The 12,636-nt window shown below is 39.6% G+C and overlaps 2 protein-coding genes across 3 annotated transcripts in view; both read left to right on the plus strand.

Moving 5' to 3' along the window:
• fam184ab (family with sequence similarity 184 member Ab) overlaps positions 1-8,628 on the plus strand; it is a 179,314-nt gene extending 170,686 nt beyond the window's left edge. For both annotated transcript variants that reach the window (XM_028604891.1, XM_028604892.1), the window contains one exon: positions 7,730-8,628. In XM_028604891.1, coding sequence (XP_028460692.1) covers positions 7,730-7,738 — 9 coding nt within the window. In that variant the 3' untranslated portion in view covers positions 7,739-8,628. The remainder of the gene's footprint in view (positions 1-7,729) is intronic.
• Positions 8,629-10,477: 1,849 nt separating this feature from the next.
• ptrhd1 (peptidyl-tRNA hydrolase domain containing 1) lies at positions 10,478-12,152 on the plus strand. Its single transcript, XM_028604893.1, has 2 exons — positions 10,478-10,753; positions 11,446-12,152. The coding sequence occupies exons 1-2, from the start codon at positions 10,544-10,546 to the stop codon at positions 11,614-11,616; spliced, it is 381 nt and encodes a 126-aa protein (XP_028460694.1). The 5' UTR covers positions 10,478-10,543; the 3' UTR covers positions 11,617-12,152.
• Positions 12,153-12,636: the final 484 nt, after the last annotated feature.

Below are 12,636 nucleotides of genomic sequence, written 5' to 3' on the forward strand. Positions count from 1 at the left end.
TGAACGTACACACATTCCACCAAAACAAGTTCCTTCCCGAGGCTATTTTGCAGAGGCACTGTCATTGCGTCCTGCGCTTAGCGCCGCCCAAGACGATTGCGATTGGTTTAAAGAAATGCCAATAAACCAGAGCACGTTTTTTTTCTCTGCTGTGTGAATGCTGTGAATGCTGTGTGGACTAGCCAGACCCCCATCCGCAGCACCGTGAAGGAAGGTCTGGCAATGCGAACTAGTGCTACTATTACTATCACCTGTAGAGTCATTTTGTGCTCCATGTGCATCACTAGTATACCGTACACGATGTTAAAAGCAAATAGAATTATCCAAAAACGTCAGGAAATGAGAACTTGTTGCAGCTTTAAAGTCCAACTAAAATCGCATTTAGTCAAAAATAATGTTGATATGTTTTTTTATTGTCTCAGCCAGCTGGAGGGGTGTGTCGCTGTCTGTGTTTGATTGACAGCAGCTGGCAGATGAAAAGTAAACACACATGCTGTAGCTAACATGTCATGGGTAGACAAAGCAAGGACCAGCATCTAACCAACCGGAGGGACATTTGCAGCTATGTTTACACGCTGTTCAATGGGCTGCAGCTGAGCAGCTAATCAGCCATGTAGCCCGTACACTGACGTTAGCAGTGCACTTTCCCCAGGTGAATATTTGTTTGGCGGCTTGTTCAACAAGCTAAGCTGCGTGATAAGACGTGTGTTTGTGTTTTTAAGTTGGATGAAAAGGAGACTTTAGCAGGAAAGCTACCGCAGGTTGTTGTGTCCCTTGTGTTGTGTAGCAGGCTGCTGTCTGTGTAGTCCAGCATTGCCAGACCTACCTCCACGGCGCTGTGGAGGTAGGTCTGGCTACACCACAGATCCATTCTAGGATGGGAGGAAAAAAAATAACACTCTGGGTTGTTTGCATTTCTTGAAACCAATCACAATCTTCCTGGGTGACGCTAAGCTCCTGACGCAGCGACGGTGGCTCTGCTAAATAGTCTCGGGAAGGAACTTGTTTCGGTGGAACATTTGCACCCCGCAAAAAGAAAACGCCACATACATGTAGTTAACTCGTCACACAATACAGTAACGTGAGCTATTTAAATTAGCCGTGTGTACTTCGTCCACAGCAATCCCCACCAATCGGTCCCAGAAACGTCCCAGTTAGAGAATAAATGCTGTAAACATATTCTTTGTAAATCTTTACAGTCATTTCTCGAAAGAATTAAGCAGGCCTGCCTACAGTCCAAATTGTCTTAAAAACTTGCCATTTTCAGTGTTGCTAGCTCGATGTTTGTTGCTGTTGTTTACCGTAGCGAAGGGATTTAGAGAACGGTGACACGCAGAGAGCGGAAGCGGATGGGCTTCCTAAAAAATCTACTCCCGTTGATCCAGACAAGGCTCTGTGTGTCACTGCTTTATGCAAGATTGGATTGGCTGTATCGAAATTAGGTCCCCGAAATAAGGTCCCTCTATATATGAGCGGGCGCCCATATGTAGAGGTTCGACTCCGACCTGCGACCCTTTGCTGCATGTCTTTCCCCCTCTCTCTCCCCTTTCATGTCTTCAGCTGTCCTGTCAAAATAAAGGCCCAGAAAATAATCTTAAAAATAATAATAATAAGGTCTCCATCTACGTTGATGGAGACATGAATGGTGTTCTGTCACATTAATGCAAAACTAGAGGGTGCCATCATGAAACCAAAAAATATATAAAATTCTCCCTTTTGGTTTTGGATTTGGAACAGTACAGAGCAGCTAGAAAATGAAATGCAGTTTAATTTCAGTTGGACTTTAATGTTAATTTGTTATTGCAGAAAATATGGCTATAATATTCCAGTTTTTGTAGATGTTTAGTCAAATCTGCACAAAAATAACATAATTAGTTGAACAGTAGAACAAAAAAAAACATGTTATTCATTCACTGATCCTGCTGGGACTGTTGGGCCAGACACACGTTTGTAATGATGTAAGCTTTTTAGATTGTTTTGCTTTGCTTTTTAAATGAAGACACAGGCCTGTCGCATTTCTAGCTGCCACTCTCACTCCCAGGCTGCAGAGAGAAGTCACTTTATTACTTCATCATTTCCTCGGATTCTTTTCTTCATCTCTCTCATCATCTCATCTCCTGCCAATCTCGTTTCATGTCCTCTCGCATGTCCTTCCCTTCATTCCTCACTCCAACATCAAAACATCTCTGCTCACATTTTCATTTCCCTTCCCTTCTCTCATCTCATTGCCCGTCATCGTAATCTTCAGTTTCTGTACGTAAGATACCTAAAAAACATATTTGATAGATGGATATTCGGTAACACTTTACTTGAAGGTATCTACATAAGAGTGACATGACACTGTCATGAACGCATGAACTCTAACCTTAACTCTAACTATCCCAAACTTGTCATGACAAAAACCGAATGACAGTTACTAAAAGAAGCGTTATGTCATAAACGTTTATGACTTGTTTATAATTGTTTATGACACATTCATGACAGGGTCATGTCACTCTTATGTAGATACCTTCAACTAAAGCGTAACCGAATATTCTTTTTTATTACAACTTAATGTCCATCACAGTAGATATTAACACACATTTCTGCTCATCATAAACTGTAATTTTATATATTTTTCATATTCCTTTTTCATACATTGTAGACATATTGATGTTTCATGTACTTAAGATACAGACCTTCATATTTGTAATAGATTTGAACACTTTTTAACATTTTGTCACAGCCCAACTTCCCCTCCTGGATCAATAAGGTGTTATTTTTTTATCTTGCTCCGACACTCAGATCTGATAACATGAAGTTGACTGATTTGTGACCGTGCACACTATAAACATGATTTATCATTCTGCAAAAAAAATAATAAATACAAGGGAAGCCTTTTGGGAAATAATTGACTCCTTCACGCAGAAAACAACAACAATAAAGACCCCTCCCAAAAAATGTAAATATTACCCGGGGCTTAGGGGACTGTTTGTTTAGGAAGAAGCCAATTAAGAAAGCAGAAAAAAGCTCCAAAAGGTGTTTGTTTAGATAGATGCAAACTCTCAGCCTAATTAGTTCAAACTTTAGGGAACTAAACTTGTTTCCCCCCCCTCCGAGGACGTGAGTCAGGAAGTAGCTGCAGCTTCCTCTGCTCGTACTCATACCAACAATGATCGACATTTTCCTGTAGAAAACCAAATACTTGAAATAGTTCATGAGGTTTTGGTAGAGGTTGTGTAGTCAGATTCTTTGCCATGCTTTAACACCGTTAAAGGCCCATTACATCCTAACGGTGGTGGAAGAAATATTCAGATCCTTTACTTAAGTAAAAGTACTAATACCACACTGTAACAATACTCCATTACAAGTGAAAGTCCTGCCGGGTTGGCTCAGTGGGTACAGCAGGCGTACATATACTGAGAGGTTTATGCCTCGACGCAGAGAGCTGGGGTTCAAATCCAACCTGTGACCATTTCCTACATGTCTTCCCCCTCTCTCTCTCACCTAGCTCTCCTGTCAAATTAAAGGCAGAAAAACCCCAAAAAAAGATTTTTTTTTTTTTTAAATGTTACTTAGCTAAAAGTATTTAAGTATAATAAGGAAATTGTAGTTAAAGTAATAAAAGTAAAACTCAATGCAGAAAAATGGCTGTTATATATTATATCATTAGATTATTATTACTCATGCATAAATGTAAAAGAAGGATTTTATTTTTGTAGTTGTTTGAGGTGGAGCTGATTATGAACTATTAATTAATTAATGATTATTTGGACTATGGATTAATTTGCTGATTATTTTCTCCACTAATCGAATATTTGATTTGTAAGAAGAAAAAAAAATAATATGGAGAAATGCCGTCACAATTACCCACAGCCCAAAGGGACACCTTCACAATGTTTGTCTTGTCCAACCAACAGTCCACACCTCAACATTGTTAACAGTGAATGGGCTAATTGGTTACTAAAAAAAGTTGAATAAGACCATTTATACAGTATAAGTGCATGTGGACAGTAGAATGGAGTTTCTCTGCTCTCCTGTGCTGTGGCTCACTGGATCCTGACAGTGGCTCTCCTGCCCCCATGTGGACAGAACCATGGATTACACCTTCATTGAAACCATCTTCAAACCTTCACATTAGTACTATCTTCGTACTCTGTGCCATTCTCAGTGGTGGAATGTAAGTACATTTACTCAAGTACTGTAGTTCAGTACGAATTTGAGGTACTTGTACTTTACTTGAGTCTTTTCTTTTTTATGCTACTTTCTACTTCTACTCCGTTACATTTCAGAGAGAAATATTGTTCTTTTTACTCCACTACATTCATCTGACAGCTTTAGTTGCTTGTAACTTTACAAATTAAGATGCAGACAAAACACATGCAGTTTATGAAATACAATGTTTTATTATAAATTAAAGGTCCCATGACATGGTGCTCTTTGGATGCCCTAATACTGTATCTGAAGTCTCTTTTATATAGACCTTAGTGGTCCCCTAATACTGTATCTGAAGTCTCTTTTATATAGACCTTAGTGGTCCCCTAATACTGTATCTGAAGTCTCTTTCCTGAAATTCTGCCTTGGTGCAGAATTACAGCCACTAGAGCCAGTCCCACAATGATCTGTCCTTAGTATGTGCCTTTTCTGTGTCTGTAGCTATTGAGGAGGAGAGAGGGGGGGCAAGGTGGAGGGTGGGGGTGTGGCCTTGACCAACTGCCACTTTGCTCGTTTGAAAGCCATGATGTCTCTCTCATGGGTTGGCCAAATTCTCTGGGTGGGCAAAGCAGAGAAAGGGGAGGTAACCTTTCCCCTTATGACCTCATAAGGAGAAGATTCCAGATCGGCCCATCTGAGCTTTCATTTTCTCAAAGGCAGAGCAGGATACCCAGGGCTCGGTTTACACCTATCACCATTTCTAGCCACTGGGGGACCATAGGCAGGCTGGAGGAACGCATATTAATGTTAAAAAAAATAACTCGTAAAGTGACATTTTCATGCCACGGGACCTTTAAACTACCCCATAATAGGCGTACAACTTCAGCTGAAATGATTGGCTGATTGAACACTTAGCTGATTGACAGAACAGTTTGGATCGTTTCCAGTTTTCTAAAGTGTGAGGATTTTTCTGCATTGAGTACTTTTAATTTTATTACTTTAAGTACATTTTCCTGATGATACTTACATACTTTTACTTAAAGGTCCAATATGTAATATTTGTACTGTAATAAATCCAAAAATGACACCAGTGCCTTATTACCATTAAGGAAACATGTTAAACTGAAATACTATATTTTCTGACAACAATGCTAATGTCAGTATTTTTTCTTTTTGAAATTTACATTCCGTGACGTAATTTATGTTTATGTTTTGATCTGTGTGTTGTTATCAACGGCCCAGTTTGACAGGCAGGCCGGGTTGCCAGATATACCTGTAAAAACGTAAACCCAGCGCGCTACAGCTGTAACGGTAGTACAGCCATGAAAGCGGCACACAAACAAACAGGATCAACGGAGATAGATTCTACATGACATAAAAACAGTTGCGTGACCAGAGACGTAACAACCCCCTGGTAAATATTGGAGATGTATTTGAAAGATGGAGACAGCTTAGATCTCAAAAGGATGCAGAGTTGGCTTATTTTCTCCTGAACAGGTAAGCATTAGCTCCACGCTAATTTATCACAGCTACTAGAGACGGGCATTTTTTTGTCATTTCAACATTTGTGTACTCACATTGAATTATATAGCTAGAGTACCCGAGTTGGTTACTCGCAAAAACATTTGAGACACAGCCAGTAAAGTGATCCCGACTGGTCCTGGCTAACGCCGCCATGCTAACCCTGCTTACGTTACCGGGAGGACCAGGCATGCAGCCCATGGCTGTTTACAACGTGTAGTTCAGCGGCTGGAGCCGACAACGGTGAGTTATTTTAAGCCACGAGAGGGGGGCTGTAAATCGGAAAGAGGAGACTATGAGTTTGCAGTGTGTTTAGCGATTGTTGCCGTAATTCTAAGCCAATGAAGTGTGTTCCGTCGGCAAGGTAGTGGTATTTTTAGCGTTTCGTATTGTAATTCTAAGCCGAGGAAGTGTGCCTGACTGGCGTGTGGAGAGGACAGTGAGGTTGTCTGTCAGTTGGTTACAGAGCTCCGCGTGAGCACGGGCTTTTATGACTGTCAATATAGCCAGCATCTAACGTTAGCTACTCGGCTGTGCTGTGGAGTAATGTCTGGCTATGTGAGACTAGCATCTAACGTTAGCTACTCCGCTGTGCTGTGGAGTAATGTCTGGCTATGTGAGACTAGCATCTAACGTTAGCTACTCTGCTGTGCTGTGGAGTAATGTCTGGCTATGTGAGACTAGCATCTACCGTTAGCTACTCTGCTGTGCTGTGGAGTAATAACTGGCTATGTGAGAAAAGCGTCCAGCAACATTGTTGTGAATGCTGCGGTCTCAGCCTGGCAACCTCCGTGACCTTCGAGTCTGGGCAGGAGGGGGCGGGGGAAACGACTCTCCAGTATTTTGAATTGGTAGTGCAGTAACTATTTTAACCGCTAGCTGCCAGTATTACATACAATATTACATATCGCACCTTTAAGTAACATTTTCAATGCAGGACTTTTACTTGTAACAGAGTATTTTTTACAGTGTGGTATCAGAACATTTATTTACAAGTTAAGGTTCTGAATACGTCTTCCACCACCGGCCAGGCTAAATCAATACGGCAAAGCAGTTAAAGTCTGTGTTTGATTCTCATGAATTCAGTGATTAAATTACATTTTAGCACCGAAAGAGAATAGGTCTAACAGAGGACTGCAGCCAGCGATGGTAGAACAATAGGCTGTGTGTTAATGGACAGAAATTATCTACTTGTTTTAACTTTAGTAAGTTTAAGAGGAGATACAAACTGAGGTGTAAGACTAAGTTTAGTCTCGCTTTGCCAGACCCTCCGAAGCGCGCCGAAGGAGGGTCTGGCTACTCCACATAGCATTGGGGATGGGAGGAAAACGTGGTCTGGTTTAATGGCATTTCTTTAAACCAATCAGAATCGTCTCGGGCGGTGCTAAACTCCGCAGGCTGCTCGATTATGGAAAAAATATAATCACGATTATTTCGGTCAATATTGTAAATCATTACTCGTTGACTTCTGAAAAGATGTTGCAATTATTGAACTTAAAAAACAGTGGAAAAAGAAAACACAAACAACTGTGAACTTTGCCTTAATACTTTTCCTATTTAAACTTTATTTTTTCATTCAGAACACGAGAAAATAAGAGTTTTCTTGCAAAATGTAATGAGCTAAATAATAGTTTTATTATTCTGTTTTTGAAATCTTAATCACGATTACATTTTGATTAATTGCACAGCCCTAGCACAGAGCCGCTGCAAAATAGCCGTGCGAGGGAAAACTCAGATTGGACAGATAGTCTAGCTAGCTGTCTGGATTTACCCTGCAGATATCTGAGGAGCAGTTAACCATAGTCCTCATAAATCCACCGTATTTAAAATTCCAAAATAAAGAAAGCGGAAGGAAACTGAAAAGACACGCATCCGAATTAGCTGCAACACCGGAGCAATCCCGGAAGTAGAACGCAAAGGATATAGACTAAAGACTAAGCTAAACAAACCAATGACTTCTTCCCTGACTTGTCTTTTTCTGTCTTTATGTTTTTTTTGTTTTTTTGGTGTGGTGATTTCTTTTTATTGCTTTTCTTTTCTTTTTTTTCATTTTGTTGCGCTCCCCGTCCTGAAGCCCTCCTGAAACCAAGGACTCCACCATCGACTCCCCGGACGCCCAGCGCCAGGAGTGGTTTGCTCAGTACTTCTCCTTTTGAATGACCACAAAACCTGCAAACACAAGGATTCAGCATGTCAACCAAACTTAAAGAAAAAAAAAAAAAAAGAAAAAAAAAAAGAAAAAAAATGTAAAAAAAATACCCTATTTGTTCTTTATTGTCATTGAGAGGTTTGAGGATCAATTCACTACAGGTTCAGTCAGCTGAAGCTATAACCCATGGCTTGAGAACTCATTAGAAAGGTAATGATTATCCACTCCCCTGCTGTTGACTGAGGTGAAGGTGAATTGAGCCTGAATCCTGACCATCAAACATCATCACTCTGGTCTGATTTGAGTGTTTGATAATCTCTTGATTGTTTCACTGTGGACGAGTTTCTCTCTTAGTACAGTGACAATGATCATCTTGATGTTTATTTCATTTCTTTACTTCCTAACTTATTTTGCAGTTTCTTGGGACTAGGAACAAAAAAAGAGTGGTTCATTATCATGCTGCTAATTGCCATTGTTGGACTACAGTAAGAAATATATATATAAAGAAATATACGGTAGGTTATTGTGCGCTCTCTCTCTCTCTCTCTCTCTCTCTCTCTGTACGTGGGCTCACTGCATACGGCATCTTAGACTAGGAGCGCTGATCTAAGACCAGTTTGCCTCCTCATTTATGGTGACATTTACATGGACCTGATCCTAGATCATTTACACTTCTCTGACATGAACACAGGCTCTGGTTTTAGGACGGCACCATCATGGCAAGTTTGTTACAGCTGCATAGAAGTTTCAGCAGATTTTGGTAGAATATTAAAACCTGTTTGTATGGCTGTCTGTCTCAACACAGATACAATGATGTCTCACCAATTTTAAAAACAAAAATAGCATATTTTATATTTATATTATAATGTGTATGCTTAATAAATAATTATTGTGACATTTACTTGTGTTTGTTTGTCATTTATTTGAGTGAATCTGCGGTTTACATTTAATTTAATGTCAGCTTATGGACGTTCATTAATGACAAATATACATACACTACTGTACGTTACGGTTTATACATTTTACTATTACTATTCACCTGTCTACCACAGTATTATATTTTGTATTACATGTTATTCCAATATGATAACTGCTGCCTACACTATTTTGTCTTTATTGTCTTTGATTCTAATAAGATTTAAGTGATGTTTTTTTTTTCTTTTATACATATTTGTTTGAGCATAATTTGAGGGAGACTGACAATCAAGAATTTAAATGCCAACGACTGCTTCACATATGACAAATGAACTTGAATATTGAGCAAAAACAAATTGAGTTTTAACAGCTAATTTGATGCAGATCATGTTTACTAAGTTCATTGCTAGTTTGAAGGCCATTTTCAGTTCTTGTTTTTCCCTATTTTCTCAGAACTTAAGAATGTAGGAGAGTGCTGACCAACAGACTCCATCAGACAGGTTAAGTATTTTAGACAAATAAAAACAATTTAAAAAAATAAAAAAGCTGAAGAGACTGACATTAAAATTTCATTTTCTGGTTAAAAACTCAAGAGTTAAGACTTTGCTCTCAGCAGGCGAGACAAACTTACAAAACAGATTGCCGTTTTAAAAACAATGAGTAATGAATCCTGTACTTTTTGGTCTTTTCATTCTTATACTTTTTACCCATGTGAATCCGTCCCTTAGTGTTCTCAAATCTTAATTTGCAGATTAATAAAAGCTTGGATTTCTCTTTTGCTCGCTCAATAGTTTGTCATTAATAACCTTCCATACATCTTCAGCCTGGGGTATTTTTTAAATAGCTCTAACTACTGTCAATAGAATATAAAACTACAACACAGAGTACACAAAAAAAATATTTTCCAAATGATTTTAGTGAGCAAATCTTTTTCCAGACTGATTGCAGTGAAAGGGTTTTCTCCCAGACGTCCTGATATATATTTCCACTGGGTCATCAGTCACTGTTTTTACTACAGGTTTGACATAAAATGAGCTAGTGCTAGCGTACTATCACGCATGGGTTTGAAAATACAGTGTTTTAAACCCAGATTGAACGGTTTCATTCAAGACCGCTCAAATATAGACTTATACGAGGTAAGACGGTGAAGGAACATTGTGTATAAAGTGCATGTGGAATCTCCAAAATGCCGTTTTCATGATTGCTATATTGTTTTGATATTGGATCTTTTATGCATCACAGTGTTGTCAGAATGAGAAACAGCTAACTGAAAAGAAAGATGGTGACACGGCCAACAGGTGTCTAGTTTGCCAAAAAGCCAGAAGAGAAGCATAGAAGAATATAATGATGGAGGAGAACCAGACGAAGAGGAGGAGGAGGAGGAGAGAAGAAGAAAAAGGTACAATGACAACAATCACCAGCTGTTTGAAGACATTTCAAAAATTTATCATGGCCTCATTGTGTTCATCTTTTTATTGCAGTTTTTATTATTTCATCTCTATTTTGGGAGAGGAGCTAATGGGAGCTGGAGGCTAATTTGTTCCTTAATTTCCTAAACGCTTATCAGAATTCAGCTTATCCTACATCATGCGCATTTGTTGAATTATCGTTTGGTTGCAATTAAGAGAATAGACTGTTTCTTTGCTGGTACCGCAATCAGTCGGTTATGTTTTACCGTGCAGTTTTAAAAGTAACCGGTAGAGTGCAGTGACGTTGTAATATCGTTTAATAAAAAAACTACACATCTGTTAAACCGGAAAATAAACAACCCCTGTATTGGTTCCATAGATTGGTTCCTGTAAGGTTACAGGCAGACAACTAAAGATGGCGGCTACGGGAGCCGGGTCTCCTAGCCGGTTGGTCCAGTATGTTGTTGTCCGGTCGGATCTGGTTCACAAGCTGTCCTGGCCTCTGGGAGCCGTGATAACCCAGGCCTGTCACGCCGCTACCGCCGCCATTCACCTTCACTACGGGGACCAGGACACACAGCAGTACCTCGCAGAGCTGGACTCCATGCATAAAGTGGTGCTAGGGGTAAGCTCGACACGTCACGCCAAACTCCAGTCAAATATTTGTCACTTTAGTTAGTACAGCGGTTATATCGTTTTTCACAATATAGCTAACAACGCATTAAATATTTTCTGGTTAGTTGTATTATTCGGCGACTACTAAATTTCTGTCAAGTGTCATATTTAACCGGTTTGCACGAGCTACCCTCCTTCACTTTGTGTAGCTAATTTAGCGCTAGCTAGCTAGCGATAGGTATTTAAAACACATGCGAAAAGTTTATGAGAACCAGAAGTGAAGCGATTTAATGTCCTTTGGTTTTGCTAGTAAAAGTACAATATTACAATATTTCAGCTGTCATCAGTCTAACTTTGACGTTAGAGCAACTAAAAGTAACTAATGATAATGTTGATTCTCAATGATTTTATATAATTCTATTTAAAATAAGAAAATGTAATGTATTTATAAATACACCTGATGAAACTCCCTCCTTAGATTCCAGCCAAGTAGAACACAGGCCCAGCTGAATTTCACTATGATGCAAAGAAAATGTTTAGATTTACTATTGCATTCAGAGGTTTTAATGGCAAACACTGCATATGATTTGGACAGGACGACAACTATTTCCTCACATGGAGCACCGGAAATGTGACATGGCTCAGTCTTGTTTATTTCTTTGATAGCGCTGTCTTACTGTGTCTGTATTTGCTTTTCTCCAGGCTCCAGACGAGGCCGCCCTCTCCGGTCTATCGGAGACCCTAACACAGGCTGGTGTGGCCCACAAGCTTTGGATCGAACAACCAGAGAACATCCCCACCTGCTTGGCTCTGAAGCCATGTCCAAAAGAGACTGTCCAGCCGCTGATGCGCAAGTTCAAACTCTTCAAATGAATACCTTGAAAGACACTATCCACCTATGCACTACAGTGCATGTCAGTCAGTATCTAATTTCATCCATAAAAGGAGAACATCTGAAAGTCGTACTCTTCACGTCAGTGCATCCAAACACCTGTAATAATGTCCGAGATTAAAGTTGGAAAATATGAAGTTCTTTTCTGGATTAATTTGCTCAGTTTTTTTTTTTTTGGCTTATTGCCTTTATCGATGGGACAGTTTAAATAAGGAAAGTGGGAGAGAGAGGGGGAGGACACGCAGCAAAGGACCGCAAGTCGGAACTGAACCCGCAGCCGCTGCGACAAGGACTGAGCCTCTGTACATGGCGAGATAAGGAGGCGCCCCAGGCAATTGATTTTGCCACAACAAAGTCAAATCCATTTCAACAATGTAAAAAATAAAAAAATGGACCATGTGGTATCGATGGCTTTCACTTGTAGCCACATAAAAGCAATCGCAATTCTCAAGTGGTTTAACTGAATCTGTTGTAAACACGTTCAGTAAATAAATCATCCTTGTTTAACAAACTGTCATAATGCATGCTATCACATTGCCAATCCTCACTTTCAGGATGGAAAAAGATCTGCTTTGTCATGTTTTGCCATGGCATGACTCACACAAGTCAATGTTTTCATGCACATTTACATTTTTCTCATTTCCTTTGCATCAAATCAAGTTGTGCAAAATCTCTAGCTATATTTCTACAGTATGAACTGTCACTGCAACGCCTCTAAACACTGTTTGCAAAAGTCTAAACACAGGTTACATTATTCACGTAGGAAAGGAAAAACCACAAAAAAGTACTTGATCTGCTTAGATTCTCAGCACACTTATGCAACAGACAATCCCGTCATACCATCAGTGTTTGTTGTGCAAAGGACCTGCATTAATCATAAGGTCAGAGTACCAAACTCAAACTATTAAACTACTTCATGTTTATACACTGTGTAGAGGTTGCATTATACTACAAACTTTAGCATTACGTCAGTATTACAGGTCATAAACTCCAAACCTTAC

Source organism: Perca flavescens, chromosome 18 (assembly GCF_004354835.1).
Source record: "Perca flavescens isolate YP-PL-M2 chromosome 18, PFLA_1.0, whole genome shotgun sequence".
Lineage (NCBI taxonomy): Eukaryota > Metazoa > Chordata > Actinopteri > Perciformes > Percidae > Perca > Perca flavescens.